We start from the raw sequence: 22,642 nt of genomic DNA, 5'->3' as shown, positions 1-22,642 counted from the left end.
ATCAGTACATTTGCAGATGACACCAAGCTGGGGGCAGGAGTTGATCTGCTGGAGGGTAGGAGAGCTCTGCAGAGGGACCTTGACAGGCTGGACAGATGGGCAGAGGCCAAGGGCATGAGATTGAACACATCCAAGTGCCAGGTTCTGCACATTGGCTACAGCAACCCCATGCAGTGCTACAGGCTGGGGTCAGAGTGGCTGGAGAGCAGGCAGGCAGAGAGGGAGCTGGGGGTGCTGATCAATGGTAGGCTGAACACGAGCCTGCAGTGTGCCCAGGTGGCCAAGAAGGCCAATGGCATCCTGGCCTGCATCAGGAACAGTGTGGCCAGCAGGAGCAGGGAGGTCATTCTGCCCCTGTACTCAGCACTGGTTAGGCCACACCTTGAGTCCTGTGTCCAGTTCTGGGCCCCCCAGTTTAGGAAAGATGTTGAGCATAGGACAGTATCACAGTATCACAGTAACTAAGGTTGGAAGAGACCCCAAGGATCATCAAGTCCAACCTGTTCCAACAGACCTCACAACTAGATCATAGCACCAAGCGCCACATCCAATCTCCCCTTGAACACCTCCAGGGACGGCGACTCCACCACCTCCCTGGGCAGCCCATTCCAATGACGAACGACTCGCTCAGTGAAGAACTTTTTCCTCACCTCGAGTCTAAACCTCCCCTGACACAACTTGAGACTGTGTCCCCTTGTTCTGGTGCTGGTTGCCTGGGAGAAGAGACCAACCCCCACCTGGCTACAACCACCCTTCAGGTAGTTGTAGAGGGCAATGAGGTCGCCTCTGATCCTTCTCTTCTCCAGGCTAAACAATCCCAGCTCCCTCAGCCTCTCCTCATAGGGCTTGTGCTCAAGGCCTCTCACCAGCCTTGTTGCCCTTCTCTGGACACGTTCAAGTGTCTCGATGTCCTTCCTAAACTGAGGGGCCCAGAACTGGACACAGTACTCAAGGTGTGGCCTAACCAATGCAGAGTACAGGGGCACAATGACCTCCCTGCTCCTGCTGGCCACACTATTCCTAATACAGGCCAGGATGCCATTGGCCTTCTTGGCCACCTGGGCACACTGCTGGCTCATGTTTAGGCGGGTGTCAATCAGCACCCCCAGGTCCCTCTCCGTTTGGCAGCTCTCCAGCCACTCTGACCCCAGCCTGTAGCTCTGCATGGGGTTGCCGTGGCCAAAGTGCAGCACCCGGCACTTAGACTTATTAAATGCCATCCCATTGGACTCTGCCCATCTGTCCAGTCGGTCAAGGTCCCTCTGCAGAGCCTTTCTACCTTCTAACTGACTAACATCTGTTCCCAACTTGCTGTCATCTGCAAACTTGCTGATGACTGACTCAACCCCCTCATCCAGATCATCAATGAAGATGTTAAAGAGGATGGGGCCCAGCACTGATCCCTGGGGGACGCCACTGGTGACTGGCCGCCAGCCGGATGTGGCACCATTCACCACCACTCTCTGGGCTCAGCCTCCAGCCAGTTCCTAACCCAGCACAGAGTGTTGTGGTCCAAACCACGAGCTGACAGCTTAGCCAGCAGTTTACTGTGGGGGACGGTGTCAAAGGCCTTGCTGAAGTCCAGATAGACTACATCCATGTATGTACTACATACATGTTGAGTTGCTGGAAGGTGTCCAGAGAAGGGCAACAAAGCTGGGGAGGGGTTTGGAGCACAGCCCTGTGAGGAGAGGCTGAGGGAGCTGGGGTTGCTTAGCCTGGAGAGGAGGAGGCTCAGGGGAGACCTTATTGCCCTCTACAACTCCCTGAAGGGAGGCTGTAGCCAGGTGGGGGTTGGTCTCTTCTGCCAGGCCACCAGCACCAGAACAAGAGGACACAGTCTCAAGCTGTGCCAGGGGAGGCTTAGGCTGGATGTTATGAAGAAATTCTTCACAGAAGGGTTGCCCTTTGGAATGTGCTGCCCTGGGAGGTGGTGGAGTCACCATCCCTGGAGGTGTTTAAGAAGAGACTGGATGTAGTGCTTGGTGCCATGGTTTAGTTGATTAGATGGTGTTGGGTGATAGGTTGGACTTGATCTTGAAGGCCTCTTCCAACCTGGACTATCCTATTCTAATTGCATGGAGTGGTAAAAGCCTCATTTATGGCAGCTTCTTTCCCCTCCTTCCTCACATCATCTCTAATGGTTAAGCTTCTGGCAAAGGCTGAGAGCTGGAGTTAGATATAAATACAGATTAATAACAGATGGGGATAGAAGGAAGTAAAATGCTGGTGTGAAATTGACAGGGAGCAGGGGGCTGCAGTCTGGAGATTACATCTGCCTGCAGCTCTTCTCTAGCAGCTGCTTGGAAATGAATGGAAAAGTGCTTATTGCCACTAATCAGGCACAGAAATGACAGCTAGGTGAGGCAGTCAAACTCATTAAAAATATGGGTACTTTGCATTTCCTTAGGCCATTTCCAGCAAGGTCTTGCACCATTTGCAAACATGAGCACAGGAAGTTTTCAGATGCCTGAATGAAGTAGGTTATTAGTTTGCATTTAGTTTATGACCAGGGAAGATGAGGCACAGAAATAATCATAGCAGATAACCCATGTGTGAGTGCTGCATTTTGTGACAGCACCAATGTCCCTCTGCTCCTTTGACAGTGAGAGCTGAAATGATTTTCTCAAGGTCAGGTGCTAGAATACAATAGACTAGACTAGACTAGACTAGAATTGAATTGAATTAACCAGGATGGAAATGACCTTTGAGATAGGGACTAGTGAGATTTGGATAGGGACTAGTGATATGGACAAGAGGAAGTGCTCTCAAGTTGCACCAAGGGAGGCTTAGTCTGGGTGTCAGAAGAAACTTCTTGACTGAAAGGGTTCTCAAGCACCAGGGCTCCCCAAGGAGGTGGTTGAATCCCCATCATTGGGAGTGTTTCAAAGATGCATTGAAGTGCTGAGGGACATGGTTTGGCACCAGCCTTGGTGGAGTTAGGTAATTGTTGGACTCAATCAACCTTAAGGTCTTTTTCAACTGGAAAGATTTCATGATTCCATACTCCAAGTTTTGTTGAAACACAATCCCCACTTCTCATGAGATTCCCATGCTTGGGGTTTGGATAATTGCACTGAAGCTGTCAAATGGTTTTTGCATTGATGACTGAAGCACACTGCACCTCTCTTAAAATAGCTCCAGACAGTTTTTGTTCGGAGTGGTAGCTTCTGTTTTCCTGCAGAGGCAGAATGGGGTGATAATTACTTTATTTTAAAGGAAGTGCTAGCTTCTTGGCAGAACCAGGAGCCAGAGCTGGATGCATTGGTGTTTGCAACACAGAACCACCAAAGTTGGAAAAGACCTCAGAGATCATCAAGTGCAACCTGTCTCCCAACACCTCAGGACTAATTAAACCACGGCTCCAAGTGCAACGTCCAATCCCCTCTTGAACACCTCCAGGGATGGTGACTCCACCACCTCCCTGGGCAGCACATTCCAATGGCAAATTACTCTTCCTGGGAAGAACTTTCTCCTCATCTCGAGCCTAAACCTCCCCTGGTGCAGCTTGAGACTGTGTCCTCTTGTTCTGGTGCTGATTGCCTGGGAGAAGAGACCAACCCCCACCTGGCTACAACCTCCCTCCAGGTAGTTGTAGAGAGCAATGAGGTCTGCCCTGAGCCTCCTCTTCTCCAGGCTGAACAACCCCAGCTCCCTCAGCCTCTCCTCACAGGGCTGTGCTCAAGGCCTCTCCCCAGCCTCATTGCCCTTCTCTGGACAGGTTCAAGAGTCTCAATGTCCTTCTTAAACTGAGGGGCCCAGAACTGGACACAGGACTCAAGGTGTGGCCTAACCAGTGCTGAGTACAGGGCACAATGACCTCCCTGCTCCTGCTGGCCACACTATTCCTAATGCAGGCCAGGATGCCATTGGCCTTCTTGGCCTCCTGGGCACACTGCTGGCTCATGTTTAGGTGTCTGTCAATCAGCACCCCCAGGTCCCTCTCTGTTTGGCACACCTCTTTCAGCTCTCAAAAAAAAACACCTCACCTTCAGGCTTGGGGCTGTGACCCCAGGCAGCCTCTCTGTGTCACAGTTTAAACCTCCTTCAGTGTGTTTCACCTTTCTTTGCCCCTTCTGTCAACTTTCTGTCTTGCCTGTGTCCCCCCATGCCCCTATTCTGTGCTCCTTCAGCTCCCTTCCTCCCAAATTCTTTCTCTCACCACTTCCCAGGTGGGGAAAAGGAGGCTGAGGAGAGCCCACCTCACCCTGCAACTCCTTGAAAGGAGGTGGTAGTGAGGTGGGTATTGGTCTCTTTACCTAGGAACGAGTGATAGGATGAGAGAAAATGGCCTCAAGTTCCACCAGGGGAGGTTTAGATTGCCTTTTAGAAGGAACTTTTGCTCTGAAAGGATTTTCAGAGACTGGAATAGGCTCCCCAGAGAGGAGGTTGAATCCCCATTTCTGGAGGTGTTTTAAAGACACAGAGATGTGGCCCTGAGGGACACGGTTTAGCACCAGCCTTGGTCGAGTTAGATAATGGTTGGACTCTGTGCTAAAGGTATTTAGCAACTGAAAACTTGATTCTGTGAACATGTCTTAAATAAGAACAGTCCCCCAAACCTGCCCCTCTTGATTTTCACATAGAAAAGTAGGAAATGCATGTCTGCAGTAACCTTAAATTCTTGAATGTATGGTTTTGTTCTCATAGCAAGCAGAAGTCTTTAACAAAGGTGCCTCTGGCTTTAAGCACATGAAACATATCCAGTAATGGGGTTTGGGTGCAACCTTAACAGAAATTTTCCTTATTGCTCTTTGCAGAGTGTTGTATTTGCAGAGGCAGCTGCAAACAGAAAGGGACCTGGGGGTGCTGATTGGCAGCCGGCTGAACACGAGCCAGCAGTGTGCCCAGGCGGCCAAGAAGGCCAATGGCATCCTGGCCTGCATTAGGAACAGTGTGGTCAGCAGGAGCAGGGAAGTCATTGTGCCCTGTGCTCAGCACTGGTTAGGCCACACCTTGAGTCCTGTGTCCAGTTCTGGGCCCCTCAGTTTAAGAAGGACATTGAGACACTTGAACATGTCCAGAGAAGGGCAACAAGGCTGGGGAGAGGCCTTGAGCACAGCCCTGTGAGGAGAGGCTGAGGGAGCTGGGGTTGCTTAGCCTGGAGAAGAGGAGACTCAGGGGAGACCTCATTGCTCTCTACAACTCCCTGAAGGAAGGTTGTAGCCAGGTGGGGGTTGGTCTCTTCTCCCAGGCAACCAGCCCCAGAACAAGAGGACACAGTCTCAAGCTGTGCCAGAGGAGGTTTAGGCTGGAGGTGAGGAGAAAGTTCTTCTGAGAAAGAGTAATTGGCCATTGGGATGTGCTGCCCAGGGAGGTGGTGGAGTCACCATCCCTGGAGGTGTTCAAGAGGGGATTGGACGTGGCACTTGGTGCCATGGTCTAGTCATGAGCTCTGTGGTGACAGGTTGGACTTGATGATCTTTGAGGTCTCTTCCAACCTTGGTGATTCTGAGAATGTGCTCTGCTCATCAGAAATGAGATACAAAATGCTGTGGCGTAGCATGCCATCAATAGATTTTATTTTTGGATGAGGTATAGTGAAGGTCAGGGCTTGAATTCTTGTTTCTCAGGATAAGGAGGTGAGAGACTGAACTGATGGAAGTCCTGGTTCTGCTATTTCTTTTGCTAGTCAGCTCTTCCCATTCCAAGTTATCTTTCTGTCTCACTTTCCTGATGTGGATGTGGGTTACTCTGATTCTTTTATAGGGTAGAGCAAGTCTGTGGCTTGGTGCACTACTTTTCTTTCTTTCTTTTTTTACAATAAGCCATTATCTTTATTGCTAAGCCTGTCACTGGCTGGCAAGTTACCAGAAAGTGTTCAGAGGTAGAGCTTTTAGAATCATAGAATCAATAAGGTTGGAAAAGACCTCAGAGATCATCAAGTCCAACCTGTCACCCTCATGGCTAACTAAACCATGGCTCCAAGTGCAACGTCCAATCCCTTTTTGAGCACCTCCAGGGACGGTGACTCCACCACCTCCCTGGGCAGCACATTCCAATGGCCAATTACTCTCTCTGGGAAGAACTTTCTCCTCCCCTCCAGCCTAAACCTCCCCTGGCACAGCTTCAGACTGTGTCCTCATGTTCTGGTGCTGGTTGCCTGGGAGATGACCAGAATGAAAGTCTGGGGGATTTTGGGGCAATCCAACTCAAAGTTCAGTCTTGGGTTTTTTTGACTAGGAGGAGCTTAAGGTGAAACAGTGTGTGTGATTAACCCATGCACATCTCCCTTCCCTTTGCCCTGAAAGTTAACATTTACAAAATGGAAATTCACTGCTGCCTCTGGGTTAAACATTTATTAAAGGTCAAGGGAGCTCAGTAGCTTTGGAGGCTAGGACTGCATTCAGAGTTTTTATCTTGCTGTCTGATGACATCCTCTCTTCCTGAGGCTTGTTCTTGTGTGGGCTGGATGGGCTGTCTTGCCCTGGATTTAAAGATCAGATCACAAAATTCAGTGACTGTCAAAAATTAGCACCCTCTTTACCCACTGCACCACAGTGGGAAAGGACAGAGTAGGGCAAGGTGACTGAAACTTTCTCATGATTCCTAGAAGTGGTCCTAGCCTATCCTAAAGGCAGAATAGAATAGAAGAATGGAATGGAATGGAATGGAATGGAGTGGAATGGAATGGAATGGAATGGAATAGAATAGAATAGAATAGAATAGAATAGAATAGAATAGAATAGAATAGAATAGAATAGAATAGACCAGACCAGGTTGGAAGAGACCTTTGAGATCACCGCGTCCAACCCATCATCCAACACCACCTAATCAACTAAACCATGGCACCAAGCACCCTATCAAGTCTCCTCCTAAACACCCCCAATGATGGTGACTCCACCACCTCCCAGGGCAGCACATTCCAATGGGCAATCTCTCTCTCTCTGTAGAATTTCTTCCTAACATCCAGTATGAACCTCCCCTGGCACAGCCTGAGACTGTGTCCTCTTGTTCTGGTACTGCTTGCCTGGGAGAAGAGACCAACCCCCACCTGGCTACAACCTCCCTTCAGGGAGTTGTAGGCAGCAATAAGGTCTCCCCTGAGCCTCCTCCTCTCCAGGCTAAGCAACCCCAGCTCCCTCAGCCTCTCCTCACAGGGCTGTGCTCCATCCCCCTCCCCAGCTTTGTTGCCCTTCTCTGGACACCTGCCAGCAACTCAACATCTTTCCTAAACTGAGGGGCCCAGAACTGGACACAGGACTCAAGGTGTGGCCTAACCAGTGCTGAGTACTGGGCACAATGACCTCCCTGCTCCTGCTGGCCACACTGTTCCTGATGCAGGCCAGGATGCCATTGGCCTTCTTGGCCATCTGGGCACCTGCTGGCTCATGTTCAGCCTACTGTCAATCAGCACCCCCAGGTCCCTTTCTGTTTGCAGCTGCCTCTGCAAATACAACACTGCAAGCAGCAATAAGGGGTTGTTGTGACCGAGGTGCAGCACCCAGCGTTTTGACTTGTTCAATCTCATGCCCTTGGACTCTGCCCATCTGCCCAGCCTGTCAAGGTCCCTCTGCAGAGCTCTCCTACCCTCTAACAGATCAACTCCTGCCCCCAGCTTGGTGTCATCTGCAAATGTACTGATGATGGACTCAATCCCCTCATCCTGATCATCAATAAAGATATTGAACAGGATGGGGCCCAGCACTGATCCCTGGGGCACACCACTAGTGCCTGGCTGCCAGCTGGCTGTGGCACCATTCACCACCACTCTGTGGGCTCAGCCTCCAGCCAGCTCCTAACCCAACGCAGTGTGCTCCCATCCAAGCCATGGGCTGCCAGCTTGGCCAGGAGTTTGGTGTGGGGGAAGCAAGCATCACATCACAGTGAGCAGGTGGCTTCTCCAACCACTTTTCACACAGCATCTGCTTTTGCACAACAAGGAGTGCATGCTCTCTCCTGCAGACAACTTTGATGATCTTTCCTGCACGAACAAATGATAATAATTAACCTGTCTGGCATCTGCTGCTGAATGGTCACAGAAAAATGACAAGGACATATTTCATGAGAGCCACTTGACAGAAAAGTGCTTGTTATTCAAAAGAGCTCCTTTTGCCAGAAAGCTGTTGTCAGTGATAAAGCAGCAGAACTATTATTGCTTTATTTTCTCATATTCTGATGATTAAATTCCCTGCTCTAAGTAGTGCACTGGCAGATAAACAAAGACAGCTCCTCTGAGAGCTCCTGTCACATCTGACAGCATGTAGAGGGTTAACAAACAGAGATGAAAAGCAGGTTGGGAAAGCTGAGATCACAGAAATAGGAATGAATTCATCTATTAATAGACAGGCATAGCAATGAATGCATTCTAGCCAGGCAAAGAGGTTGGTCCTCCTGGAAGCAAGATGCATCACTGGGGAGAGCAGAGGGCCGTTGCAGCACCAGGTCCACAGCCACATGAGAAATGGTTTCTGTGTCTGTGTTGCCTATTCTGTATGTTGTGCACAGGAAAGAAGAGCTTCACTGCTGGGGCTGGACAGCCATTCACTGCAGGTGAGGGTGACCCCTGGTGCAGTAATCACAGTCATCACAGCAGCAATGGCAGGCTGCAGTCCATGCTGGGGACCACTGTCCTGAGCATTGAGTAGAAAGTTATGAAGATGTCAGACCTGCTCTAGAGAGTGTATACCCTAAGAGAAAGGGGTAGGGAAGGACCAGAACCAGCACCAGAACAAGAGGACACAGTTTCAAGCTGCACCAGGGGAAGTTTAGGCTTGAGGTGAGGAGAAAGTTCTTCACAGAGAGAGTTGTTAGCCATTGGAATGTGCTGCCCAGGGAGGTGGTGGAGTCACCATCCCTGGAGGTGTTCAAGAGGGGCACTTGGTGCCATGGTCTAGTAGTCATGAGGTGTTGGGTGACAGGTTGGACTTGGTGATCTCTGAAGTCTTTTCCAACCTTGTTGATTCTATGATTCCATGATATACAGCCTTACTTCTGCCACATGGCATGAAATGCACTTTGCACAGGAAAATGCTAATGGGGAGAGTAGGGAAGCACAGGGACTGCTGCCCCATGTCCCTCCCTCCTTTTTCTCCCAGGGACACAGGTCATTCACCCAGGCAATCCTCCACTACCTGAGCTTGCAGGTGCCTCAGCCTTTTAATGCATATGCTATGAATGAGAGTTGAGTCCCTATTGACCAGCAGGTCAAATATAAAGTATCTCATCTTCTATTTGCAAGCCTTTTCCCATCCTCCTCATGGCTCATTCAGCACTGTGATGAACACTAGCTGTTAAGCTTTCAAGCAAGCCTCTTGATACTTTCTCTCATTCTGCCTTTCTAGCTTAGATGACCTCCTTGCACATCTCCATCATGATGCCTTTGAGAACAAGTCACACAGACTGGCAGAAACATAGAATGTTAAGGGTTGGAAGTGACCTCCACATTAGGTCCAGCCCCCCCTGCAAAGGAGGATCACCTAGGGCAGGCTACACAGGAATGTATCCAGTTGGGTTTTGAGAGTCTCCAGGGAAGCACACTCCACAGCTTACCTGGGCAGCCTATTCCAGTGTTTCATCAACCTCACTGCAAAGAAGTGTCTCCTCATGTTGAGGTGGAACCTTCTGCACTCTACCTTGTACCCAGTGGATCAGTGTTGGGCCCAATCCTGTTCAATATCTTTATTGATGATCTGGATGAGGGGATTGAGTCCATCAGCAGTAAGTTCACAGATGACACCAAGCTGGGGGCAGGACTTGATGTGTTAGAGGGTAGGAGAGCTCTACAGAGGGACCTTGACAGGCTGGACAGATGGGCAGAGTCCAAGGGCATGAGATTGAACACATCTAAGTGCCAGGTTCTGCACATTGGCCACAACAACCCCATGCAGTGGTACAGGCTGGGGTCAGAATGGCTGGAGAGCAGCCAGGCAGAAAGACACCTGGGGGTAGTGCTTGATAATAGACTGAACATGAACCAGCAGTGTGCCCAAGTGGCCAGGATGGCCAATGGCATCCTGGCCTGCATCAGGAATAGTGTGGCCAGCAGGAGCAGGGAAGTCATTCTGCCCTGTACTCAGCACTGGTTAGGCCACACCTTGAGTCCTGTGTCCAGTTCTGGGCCCCTCAGTTAAAGAAGGACATTGAGACTCTTGAACATGTCCAGAGAAGGGCAATGAGGCTGGGGACAGGTTTGGAGCACAGCCCTGTGAGGAGAGACTGAGGGAGCTGGGGTTGCTTAGCCTGGAGAAGAGGAGGCTCAGGGGAGACCTTATTGCTGTCTACAGCTACCTGAAGGGAGGTTGTAGCCAGGAAGGGGTTGGTCTCTTCTCCCAGGCAACCAGCACCAGAACAAGAGGACACAGTCTCAAGCTGTGCCAGGGGAAGTTGAGGCTGGAGGTGAGGAGAAAGTTCTTCACAGAGAGAGAGATTGGCCATTGGAATGTGCTGCCTGGGGAGGTGGTGGAGTCACCATCACTGGAGGTGTTTAAGAAGAGCCTGGCTGAGGCACTTGTTGCCATGGTTTAGTTGATTAGATGGTGTTGGGTGATAGGTTGGAGAGCATGATCTTGAAGGTATTTTCCAACCTGGCTAATTCTATTCTATTCTATTCTATTCTATTCTATTCTATGCTATGCTATGCTATGCTATGCTATGCTATGCTATGCTATGCTATGCTATTCAATTCCAATTCTATTCATTGGTCCTTGTCCTTAATAAGCTGCTGCTATGCAGGTACCATACAGTTGCATCTACATCACATGGTATAAATACAATTGCACTGATCTCTAATGCTTTATCACATATCCCTTTTGGGTCTCATTACATTTTTCAGCTAGAATCTTCTTGGACTAAAGGCCATGTAAAACCAAGCACTGGACAGAGATGTCATAAACCCAGGAAGGTAGCTAAGAAGACACTGAATGCTTTTAATGCTCATTCTTCCATTAATTCCTTGTGGTTCTCAATCATATTTATGTGATGATGAAGAGAGTTGCTAAAATATTGATGAAGTACATCTACACTTAATGTTTCATGAGATCTATACCTAAGAGCAGCTGCAACTAATTGAAGGGATTGTTTAAGTCAATCACAGAAACACTGAGGTTGGAAGTGACCTCTGGAGATCATCCAGTCTAACCCACGTGCTCCTGCAGGGTCAGCTGGCACTGGTTGCACAGGACTATGTGCAACATGAGCCAGGAGTGTGCCCAGGTGGCCAAGAAGGCCAATGGCACCCTGGCCTGCAACAGGAACAGTGTGGCCAGCAGGAGCAGGGAAGTCATTCTGCCCTGTACTCAGCACTGGTTAGGCCACACCTTGAGTCCTGTGTCCAGTTCTGGGCCCCTCAGGTTAGGAAAGATGTTGAGTTGCTGGGAGGTGTCCAGAGAAGGGCAACAAAGCTGGGGAGGGGTTTGGAGCACAGCCCTGTGAGGAGAGGCTGAGGGAGCTGGGGTTGCTTAGCCTGGAGAAGAGGAGGCTCAGGGGAGACCTTCTTGCTCTCTACAACTCCCTGAAGGGAGGTTGTAGCCAGGTGGGGGTTGGTCTCTTCTCCCAGGCAATCAGCACCAGAACAAGAGGACACAGTCTCAAGCTGCACCAGAGGAGGTTTAGGCTGAAGATTAGTAAGAAATTCTTCCCAGAACGAGAGATTGGCCATTGGGATGTGCTGCCCAGGGGGGTGGTGGAGTCACCATCACTAAAGGTTCAGAAAGGGATTGGATTTTTCCAACCTTATTGATTCTATGATTCTACGATTTTATTCTATGGATGTGGCACTTGGTGCCATGGTTTAGTTAGTCATGAGGTTTTGGGTGACAGGTTGGGCTTGATGATCTCAGAGGTCTTTTCCAGCCTTCTTGATTCTATGATTCTATGTTTTGAATATCTTCACATCTGGAGAATAAACTCCAGGTAATGCATTTCAGTGTTTGAGCACCAATTAATATTCACATTTAAGGGCAAAAATGCAAGTCCAGACAACTACTGACCAGTCAGCCTCAGTCAGTCCATCGTGGAGAAGGAGTGCTCCACCAACTCAGAGCAGCTAATCCTGGAAACCATTTCCAGACACATGAAGGACATGGGGGTCATCAAGATTTTGGACTTGATGATCTTAAAGGTCTTTTCCAGCTGAAATGATTCCATGATTAGTCACCATGGAGTGGCGATCTCTCCTTTAAATGGCATGATCTAGGTCACGAACAGCAAAGAAGTGGTAAAAAATCTTTCTTTATTTTGTGTAATTTGGAAGGCAGTAAATCCAGTGTCAGTTCAGAGAATGGAATGAAATGGAATGGAATGGAATGGAATGGAATGGAATGGAATGGAATGGAATGGAATGGAATGGAATGGAATGGAATAGAATAGAATAGAATAGAATAGAATAGAATAGAATAGACCAGACCAGTTTGGAAGAGACCTTTGAGATCATTGCGTCCAACCTATCACCCAACACCACCTAATCAACTAAACCATAGCACCCAGCACCCCATCCAGTTTCTTCCTAAACACCTCCAGTGATGGTGACTCCATCACCTCCCTGGGCAGCACATTCCAATGGCCAATCTCTCTATGAAGAATTTCTTCCTAACCTCCAGCCTAAACCTCCCCTGGTGCAGCTTGAGACTGTGTCCTCTTGTTCTGGTGCTGCTTGCCTGGGAGAAGAGACCAACCCCCACCTGGCCACAACCTCCCTTCAGGTAGTTGTGGACAGCAATAAGGTCTCCCCTGAGCCTCCTCTTCTCCAGGCTAAGCAACCCCAGCTCCCTCAGCCTCTCCTTATTGGGCTTGTGCTCCAAACCCCTCCCCAGCTTTGTTGCCCTTGGTTTTCCCCATATGGAACAGAAAAGCAAGGCTAGGCAGCCTAAGAAGCTTTAAACCATTTGCATGGCTGTGTAACTGTGTCCTTTCTTAGGACAACAGAAGAAGCAGGAGGTAGGCTTCCCCATGACTAACAAGCAACACCTTTATTTTGACCTGTCCCACAGGAAGAAAACAAGAGAATGGGGCCTGTAAAGAAGCGTGAGCAAGGTGAAAAGTAGGCTCACAAGGGGGATTGTAAGCTAAAATGTGATGTTATTCCTCATGCTGAGTGGAGATCCCCAGCAGAAGGGCATCATGGAAACTCCTGAAACTTCTCACCTTCAGTTTGTAAAACTGTAGTCCAATGTATTCTTCACTGTCAGAAAATAAGTGAGATGAACTCTTCAGTCTTAAAGTCTTTAGTCCTAAAGTCTTGCAGTCTCAAACTGCACCAGGGAAGGTTTAGTCTTGAGGTGAGGAGAAAGTTCTTCACAGAGAGGGGTTTGGAGCACAGCCCTGTGAGGAGAGGCTGAGGGAGCTGGGGTTGCTTAGCCTGGAGAAGAGAAGGCTCAGGGGAGACCTTATTGCTCTTTACAGCTACCTGAGGGGAGGCTGTAGCCAGGTGGGGGTTGGTCTCTTCTCCCAGGCAACCAGCACCAGAACAAGAGGACACAGTCTCAAGCTGTGCCAGGGGAAGTTTAAGCTCAAGGTGGGGAGAAAGTTCTTCACAGAGAGATTGGCCATTGGAGCACAAATCCTGTGAGGAGAGACTGAGGGAGCTGGGGTTGTTTAGCCTGGAGAAGAGGAGGCTCACGGGAGACGTTATTGCTCTTTACAGCTACCTGAGGGGAGGCTGTAGCCAGGTGGGGGTTGGTCTCTTCTCCCAGGCAACCAGCACCAGAACAAGAGGACACAGTCTCAAGCTGTGCCAGGGGAAGTTTAACCTTGAGGTGAGGAGAAAGTTCTTCACAGAGAGATTGGCCATTGGAATGTGCTGCCCAGGGAGGTGGTGGAGTCCCCATCCCTGGAGGTGTTCAAGAGGGGATTGGACGTGGCGCATGAAGCCATGGTTTAGTTAGCCATGAGGTGTTGGGTGACAGGTTGGACTTGATGGTCTCTGAGGTCTTTTCCAGCCTTATTGATTCTATGAGTCTATGAAATATTGTGCAGCAGGAAAGGAGTATCACAGGTTGATGACAGGTCCTGGCTACTTTATTATAGGATGAGAAGAAATGGCATCCAGCTGTGCCAGGGGAGTTGGGTATTAAGAAAAATGTCTTCACTGGAAGGGTTGTCAGAGCAGACTGCCCAGGGAAGTGGCACAGTCACTGTTCCTGGAGGTGTTAAAATAAAACATGTGTAGACTTGTGTGGTGGGTTTAGGCTATGCCTTTAAAATTGAGGTACAGATTTTGAGCAGAAAAACAGAGAAATATCAATAAATCACTCTTGGGTGTATAAAGGAAAACAAAAGATTATTCTAAACCAATTCATTGGGTAAATACCTGGAATAAGAGGAGCTGTACCATAACAATTCTTCCCCTTCCCTTCCCTTCCCTTCCCTTCCCTTCCCTTCCCTTCCCTTCCCTTCCCTTCCCTTCCCTTCCCTTCCCTTCCCTTCCCTTCCCTTCCCTTCCCTTCCCTTCCCTTCCCTTCCCTTCCCTTCCCTTCCCTTCCCTTCCCTTCCCTTCCCTTCCCTTCCCTTCCCTTCCCTTCCCTTCCCTTCCCTTCCCTTCCCTTCCCTTCCCTTCCCTTCCCTTCCCTTCCCCTCTCTTCTCTTCCCTTCCCTTCTCTTCTCTTCCCCTCCCTTCTCTTCTCTTCCCTTCCCTTCTCTTCTCTTCTCTTCCCTTCTCTTCCCTTCCCTTCTCTTCTCTTCTCTTCTCTTCTCTTCTCTTCTCTTCTCTTCTCTTCTCTTCTCTTCTCTTCTCTTTTCTCTTCTCTTCTCTTCTCTTCTCTTCTCTTCTCTTCTCTTCTCTTCTCTTCTCTTCTCTTCTCTTCTCTTCTCTTCTCTTCTCTTCTCTTCTCTTCTCTTCTCTTCTCTTCTCTTCTCTTCTCATTTTCCCTTGCTTGGGAGAGATAATCTGCTTGCTGGCTGGCCTTGGCTAAGTCTAACCTATTGCTTCTCTCTCTGCTCCTTTCTCTCTTGGGACAGGGAGGTGGGGAGGGGGCAGTGGAGCAGCTTCCCTGGTCTCTGACCAGGGGGGGTTCAGTGTTATTTGCTAATTGTAAATACCTGTATAACCTTGTGACTCCTGTGTATTTTGTACACATTCATTGCATTCCATTGTAGAGTGTGGATTCTGCTTGTAAATACAGCTCCATTTGCTTCTAACTGAGTTGGTCTGGCAATGTTAATGTCGGTGCGAGAAGAGAGAAGGAAGAAGAGACCAACCCCCTCCTGGCTACAACCTCCCTTCAGGTAGCTGCTGTAGACAGCAATAAGGTTTCCCCTGAGCCTCCTCTTCTCCAGGCTAAACAACCCCAGCTCCCTCAGCCTCTCCTCTTAGGGCTTGTGCTATGATTCTGTGTGAATTTCAGCATGAGCCTCTGAGAGATTTCTTCCTAGGAGGACTTACAGTAGAGCAAGTCAAAGAAAAGGAAAAAAATATTGTGCCTTTTTTTTTTTAATGAGAATTCAAAGGAAAACAATTCAATAAAATCAATTTATCTTCCCCCCCCCCCCTGCAACTTCTGGAAATGCTGAGCTACTTTCATTAGTATGCTGTAGCTAAACACTTTGCTGCCACTCTTTCCTCAGCAACAGCTTTCCTGAAAATATTAATATTTCAGCTCCAGTGGCAGGAATTCAGCCCTGAACCTGGTGTTTCACAATTAGCACTGCCTTTACCAGGATGGGGATGTGATCCTTTCTGTTCCCACTGTAACACAGCTCAGCAGCATAATGAGCAAATGCTCACTGCACTTCTGGAGGGCTGTATGTGTATGTGAAAAGTGCCAGAGAATGCAGAATACAGAATTAACCAGGTTGGAAAAGACCTTAGAGATCATCGAGCCCAACCTATCACCCAACACCATCTAATCAACTAAACCATGGCACCAAGCATCCCAGCCAGTCTCCTCCTAAACACCTCCAGTGATGGTGACTCCACCACCTCCCTGGGCAGCACATTCCAATGGCCAATCTGTCTGGGAAGAATTTCTTCCTAACACTCAGCCTAAACCTCCCCTGCAACAGCTTGAGACTGTGTCCTCTTGTTCTGGTGCTGGTTGCCTGGGAGAAGAGACCAACCCCCACCTTCTGCAACCTCCCTTCAGGGAGATGTAGACAGCAAGAAGGTCTCCCCTGAGCCTCCTCCTCTCCAGGCTAAGCAACCCCAGCTCCCTCAGCCTCTCCTCACAGGGCTGTGCTCCAAACCCCTCCCCAGCTTTGTTGCCCTTCTCTGGACACCTTCCAGCAACTCAACATCTTTCCTAAACTGAGGGGCCCAGAACTGGACACAGGACTCAAGGTGTGGCCTAACCAGTGCTGAGCACAGGGCAGAATGGCTTCCCTGCTCCTGCTGGCCACACTGTTCCCATCCAGGCCAGGATGCCATTGGCCTTCTTGGCCACCTGGGCACCTGCTGGCTCCTGTCCAGCCTACTATCAACCAGTACCCCCAGGTCCCAGAACAGTTACAAGGATGGGTTTTCTTTGTTATTAAACACCTTGCTCTTTTATCCCCCCCTCCCATTTGTGGGAGCTACAACCCCTTTTTTCAACATCTAAAGAGGAAAAGCAGCAGTGAGGGAACCCAGCCCCCCTCACCCTCCTGTTTGTTGTCTTTGAGTCGACCCTGGGGCTGGTCCTGTGGAGAAGGGCTGGCGTTTGGTTAAACACAGACTGGGCTGAGCAAACAGGTTGAAAATTCCCTTGGACTTTCTCACCTCCGGCACTGTCAGCCTGCCACAGACCCAGCTCAGTCACCCAGCTAGCAGGCTTGGCTTGGCAGGCTTGGCTTGGCAGGCTGCTTCAGCTAGATACCTGCTTGGAATCTGTGTCTTCTCCAAGAGGAGGTGAACCAGGAGGAGAATGACTGGCTTGCAGGTAAGGGGCCAGGTGCCCATGAGCTACCAGTGCTGCCTGTGGACACCTCTTCTCTACTGACTCTGGTTCCTTGGCCTTTGCTTCAGTTTAGAATAGCCCTCATTCCTGTTTCAAGGTGTGTTAAACCTCTCTCTTGGGATAAAGGACCTTGCTGCATTTTGTCTATTCTTTCCCTCTCCTACTCCTTTGGAAATCATTCTAGGTCAGTGTCCTGGTTTTGCTGGGATGGAATCCTGCTCCATCCATGGGCTGCAGACCATTAGCAGTTCTGAGTCAGCCAGGAGAGCTGACTGGAGTTGGCTACAGGTTTGTCCCAGACCCTGAGCATCACACTCAGTGTAAAGGAGGAATTTTGCTGAGGAGAGAAGAGCTTTCTGTTAGGGCCTCCTGCTTGGGCTTTGCCTCACTCTGCTCCTCTTACCCTCTCCTACTCTTGAGGACTGCCTTCATGCTTTTGAGGCACTTGGTACCATGGTTTAGTTGATTAGGTGGTGTTGGATAATAGGTTGGATTTGATGATCTCAAAGGTCTTTTCCAACCTGGTTAATTCTGTATTCTATTCTGTGTTCTGATGCTGTGACTGTTGCACCTCTGCTGGACTGAGTATAACTTTATATTCCTTGTATTGACATAGGGATCAGTTTGGCTATTTCATTAAACCCATTTTTATTTCAACCTGTTGGTCTTCTCTTCCCAGTCTCTGCTGGGGAGGTCATTGCATGACAGAGCAGCTGCTGTAGTTTAGCCCCAGATATGGTTTGAGTTGCAGACAGTCAGGCTGTCCCAAAGCAGGACCTCTTCATTGCAGGGTTTGTCCTTTCCCTGCTCTCCATGTGCACCCCTCCTCCCACCCTGGCTGCCAGGGGGGTGTTTCCTCCTCAGCCTATGAAATCTGTCTTGCAGCACCTGCCCAGATGTTGCAACCCCAACTGTCATCCTCCCCAGGGTTTCTCAGTAGCCCTTGCAGGACATGCTGTCACAGTGGGGCTCTGGCTCTGGCCTCTTTTCCAAGCCCCAAGAAGGGCAGCTGGCCAGAGCTTTCCCTGCCACTGTTTCCCAGAGCATGAGGAAGTTCTGGGGAGAGGCAGAATGTGGTGAGTTTGTGGCTCAGGTGTAGGAGCATGAGACTCACAGCTCTGCATCTCATCAGCACATTACTGCTGTCGTAGGGGGCTGAAGACCCAGGGACCCTCAGAGTGTGAGTAATACTGCAGCAGGCAGGAGTGGCAAGGTCTCACCTGGGTCTGCAATGGGTCTCAAGAGCTTGTGCAGGATTTATTTCTCCCCAGGCTTCAGTTCTATCATTGTTACTAAACATTTCCCTGGCTCTGGACTTGGCACTCATCCAGAGTGAATGGCCATTTTGGTTTATGTCATGGCTGTAACAACATCTTCCATCTTTAGCTTTGGCCTGTGCCTATCAGCCTAACACCTTGTTGACCAACTTAATTGTCACTTTACCTTTCCCCACTGCTCCTCCCAGCATCTGCCTCTCTCTTTCCTCCCTCATGGAGTGCCCTCACCCACACTAGAGGTGGGCAACTCCTTTCAGGAACAGTCTAGTCCTGGACCATCTCCAGCACTTTTAGAGCAGGAGGTTGGCCAGCCTCTGGGCATCCCCTGCTGGGACATTGGCCCTGTGGCACCGCTGCAGCACCGAGGCAGAGCTTTGGCTTGAATGCTTTGGGTTTAGCCCACAAGGAGGCTGTGAAGCCCCATGCAGAGGATGAAAATGCTGCTCTGCTCACTGCCCTAGATGCTCCTGTTCCTGTTTCTGTGGGTTTGCTTTAGCTACTCTGGTGCTGACTGAGCTGATACCAAGTGCCATGGCTTTAGTCTGGAGGCGGATGCCGTTTCCCTGTGTCTTGCAGCAGCAGTTGATAGGGAAATGCATTATGCAACGTTTGAAGAAGAGCCTTAATTATTTTGCAGCCTATGTGTTTGGACTTCAAATGTGTTTCTCCCATGCCTGCTGTCTAATCCGCTGAACAAAAGGTTATGGTTTATAGGTCAGAGCACGACACCCATTGCGAGCGCTCTGCTTTGCATCCCAGCTAGCCCAATCAATGAGCTCTGCTGAATTTTTTATGCTGTGCTGGGCTTTCATCTGCCTCACTTTATGGAAAAATGACAAAACAAGAAAACAAAGTGGAGCCAGATGCATTTCTGAGCTCCTGTTCACGTAAAGAGCTACAGGGTCTCGAACAAAACAACAACAGTAATTAAAAGCAGAAGGGAAAACTAAGGACCACAGGGAGCTTTGTGTGGCATGGAGAAACCACCAACACAACTGCCAAGCCAGTTCCCATTGACCTACCCATCCTGGACAGTGTGACTAGGAATGGTGGAGGCCAGGTGGGGACCTAGAGGGAGGGCTCTTTGAACTAAAGCCCCACTGCTGTGCCATGGAAAAGAACGTGCTGGAACATGTCCAGAGAAGGGCAACAAAGTTGGAGAGGGGTTTGAAATACAGCCCTGTGAGGAGAGGCTGAGGGAGCTGGGGTGGCTTAGCCTGGAGAAGAGGAGGCTCAGGGGAGACCTTATTGAAGAGCAAGGTGTTTAATAATGAAGAAAAACCATCCTTGTAACTGTTCTGGGACCTGGGGGTACTGGTTGATAGTAGGCTGAACAGGAGCCAGCAGGTGCCCAGGTGGCCAAGAAGGCCAATGGCATCCTGGCCTGGATGGGAACAGTGTGGCCAGCAGGAGCAGGGAGGTCATTCTGCCCCTGTACTCAGCACTGGTTAGGCGACACCTTGAGTCCTGTGTCCAGTTCTGGGCCCCTCAGTTTAGGAAAGATGTTGAGTTGCTGGAAGGTGTCCAGAGAAGGGCAACAAAGCTGGGGAGGGGTTTGGAGCACAGCCCTGTGAGGAGAGGCTGAGGGAGCTGGGGTTGCTTAGCCTGGAGAAGAGGAGGCTCAGGGGAGACCTTATTGCTCTCTACAACTACCTGAAGGGAGGTTGTAGACAGGTGGGGGTTGGTCTCTTCTCCCAGGCAACCAGCACCAGAACAAGAGGACACAGTCTCAAGCTGCACCAGGGGAGGTTTAGGCTGGATGTTAGGAAGAAATTCTTCCCAGCAAGAGAGATTGGCCATTGGAATGTGCTGCCCAGGGAGATGGTAGAGTCACCATCACTGGAGGTGTTTAGGAAGAGACTGGCTGGGGTGCTTGGTGCCATGGTTTAGTTGATTAGATGGTGTTGGGTGATAGGTTGGGCTCAATGATCTTGAAGGTCTCTTCCAACCTGGTTTGGTTTATTCTGTTTTATTCTGTTTAAAGATGGATGTCCATCTGCCCAGATATTTATGCCAGAAGGGATGTTCTGGTGTGGATGCCAGCTGGGCAGAAAGGGGTTGTTTCTTTCCTGGCTTGAGGCCACCCTGTGCAACACCGAAGGAAGGGTCAGCAGGAAGAAGAGTTGTGGTGTGCACAGCCCTGGTGCTGTTGCTCTTGGCCAACTTGCATCAGCAAGGTCCCCCTTTGCCTCTTCAGAGCCCTGGAGCACACCACTTCCAATAAATGTGAGAAGTTTTGTGTTATGCAGCTATTTTTGGCAGCCCAAGTAGTGTATGACACTGACCTCTAAGGGCATGGAGAGGAGAAAACGTCTCTGAGGTCTACCACAGGAAAAGGCAAACCAAAATGAATGAATGAGAAAAGCCACGCTGCACATCCAGGCAAAGCCTTGGAGCCACGCTCAGGGTGATAAATCATTGCCAGGACAACGTCTCTCCTCCTGCAGCTGCACTCCTGCCAATGTCTCTCTTTTTTAGCCCTCACTCATTTACCTGAGGATTTTTTTGCTTCCCTTGGTAAGGAAGAACTCATTGGACTAAACAATGATGCAGCAGCTTTTTGCCCTCTGCTCTCAGGGCAGCGGGGTGATGCCACCCTCTCCCAAACACTGCCTCTTCCCTGACTCAGCTCCCCTGCTGCAGATTGCCCAGCCTCCTGCCTTGCTGGGTGATGACCACCAGCTCTCCAGCCAGCCAGGTGGGTAGCTGCCTGGGCTGTTGTGCTCAAGGGCCAGCTGTCTGAGCCTGACAGCACAAATGTGGGCATGGAGCAGCTGCCCACACAAGTTGCTTATTGCTGGGCTGCTTTTCTTTCCTGCCCCCAGCCCAGCAAGCAGGAGCGAAGCAGATTTGGGGGATTGGGTTGAATGCCCATCCCTGAAGATGTTGAAAAGTTGCAGAGATGTGGTGCTGAGGGACATGGTTTAGCACCAGACTTGGTAAGAGTTAGGTAATGGTTGGACTCAATGATCTTAAAGGTCTTTTCCAACCAAAATGGTTGTGCAGGTCACCTGAAGGACAGGAGAGCAGTTTCTCACAGCAGAATCTAGGCACCTCCTTCCCTCTTACCCTAGCACTGTGGCAGGAGTCTGCCAGGAAGCACACACTCTTTGCCAGATGCACACAGCCACCAAGAACCAGAAACTGTCCCCTCCTAGCTCTTCACCATCTTGCTCGAGCATTTTGCAGCCCATGCTCAGCAAAGCAGCCTGCACATTACACTGACACTCTCCTGGCTGTGCTAATGGCAGGGCTTGGTGACCCTCACTTGCTATGCCTCCAGAAAACAAGCATGTCCCCCTCCTCCTGCCCTTCTTCCCTCCCCTGTTCATCAAGGTTGCCCTTCAGGCAAATGATCCAGCCATCTCTATGTTGCTGGGAGAAGAGGATTCAGTGCAGAGTCCTCTGGTAATTCAGGAAGTGCTGCAGTGCCATCAGATATTGCTGCAGTTCTGTTTAAAAGAGAGGAGGGAAAGAAAAAAGAGAGAGAGAGAGAGAGGGAAAAGAAGAAGGAAAATGGACAAAAAAAAAGAAAAGGGAAAATTCTGCTCTAGTACAATACATTTGCCAAGGCTGCTAAGGAGGCTTGCTGCTCTGCATATCAATATTCTCCATGCAGAACCCAGTGGAAAGCAGAATCCTAGCAATGGAGCTTCATTTGTGAGGAGGAGAGAGTTCTCTTCCCTAAACTGACGGGAACAGAGACGTTTGCAGGTTTGATTTCCAGCCAGCCCAGCTGCCCCTGGGATCAGACTTTCCTTACAAGTTCACTGAGAGGTGCCAGAGGAAAGCACATGGATTTTCAGGAGGTTTTGCTCTCAGAGTGTTTGTTAAAGTGGGACATTTCTAGGGGGGAGCTGCAAATCGCACAAGGCCGAGACCCTTCTGGGGCAATTAATGCAGGCACGACAATAAGGAGAGAGAGGGGATTTGTCCTGCTGCCTTCACACCACACCTCTGCCTCCCAGGGTGTCACACCACACTGGGGGAAAGGTGCCTGGCAGCTGCTGAGGTTTCTGAGCTCTGGAGCCCCGAGGCAGCTGCTGGCACACGGCAGCAGCATCGCAGTGCCGCAGCCATCCCGTTGCAGCAAGCGCTGGTGAGTCAGCTATCTGTCGGGACTCCTGGGCTTTGCCGTCCCGGCGCCGCCGTCTGAAAGCAGCCCAGCAGCCCGGCTTGTGCTTGCAGCTGGTAGAGGGGAGCATTAATATTTAACTCTCTCCCTAGGCCATGGAGCTGAACTATTGATCGCTGCCAAAACACCTCTGCGTTCACGTAGAGTTCAGCAGAGCTGCCTCATGCCTTTCCTTAGGGTCTGAAGGGACTGTGTGACACTTCTGTCAGTGCAAAGTTAAGGTCTCTATTATTCTTGCTCCCCTTGCCTGCCTCAGGTTTGCTGGGGGACTTCTCTCAGCGATGCAGAGCTGGGAGCCACATCATCTGGGGTCCTGTGGCTTTCAGTCATGCTCAGACCATCAGCTGTAGGCAGGGCAGGCATGGCAGAGTATGTAGGTCTGCTGCATCCATGGGTATCTCAGATATACATCATTCCAGAAA

General features: G+C 50.0%; 1 protein-coding gene across 1 annotated transcript in view; it reads left to right on the top strand.

Annotated features, from left to right (window-relative positions):
- The first annotated feature begins 16,642 nt into the window (after nucleotides 1-16,642).
- HGD (homogentisate 1,2-dioxygenase) overlaps nucleotides 16,643-22,642 on the top strand; it is a 40,057-nt gene continuing 34,057 nt past the window's right edge. The window contains exon 1 of the mRNA XM_009906526.2: nucleotides 16,643-16,790. Within this exon, the coding sequence (XP_009904828.2) occupies nucleotides 16,776-16,790 (15 nt within the window). The 5' untranslated portion in view covers nucleotides 16,643-16,775. The remainder of the gene's footprint in view (nucleotides 16,791-22,642) is intronic.

This window comes from Dryobates pubescens, chromosome 8, assembly GCF_014839835.1.
Source record: "Dryobates pubescens isolate bDryPub1 chromosome 8, bDryPub1.pri, whole genome shotgun sequence".
Taxonomy (NCBI): domain Eukaryota; kingdom Metazoa; phylum Chordata; class Aves; order Piciformes; family Picidae; genus Dryobates; species Dryobates pubescens.
Note: the sequence above shows the minus strand (reverse complement) of the source record. Positions and strands in the feature narration are given on the sequence as shown.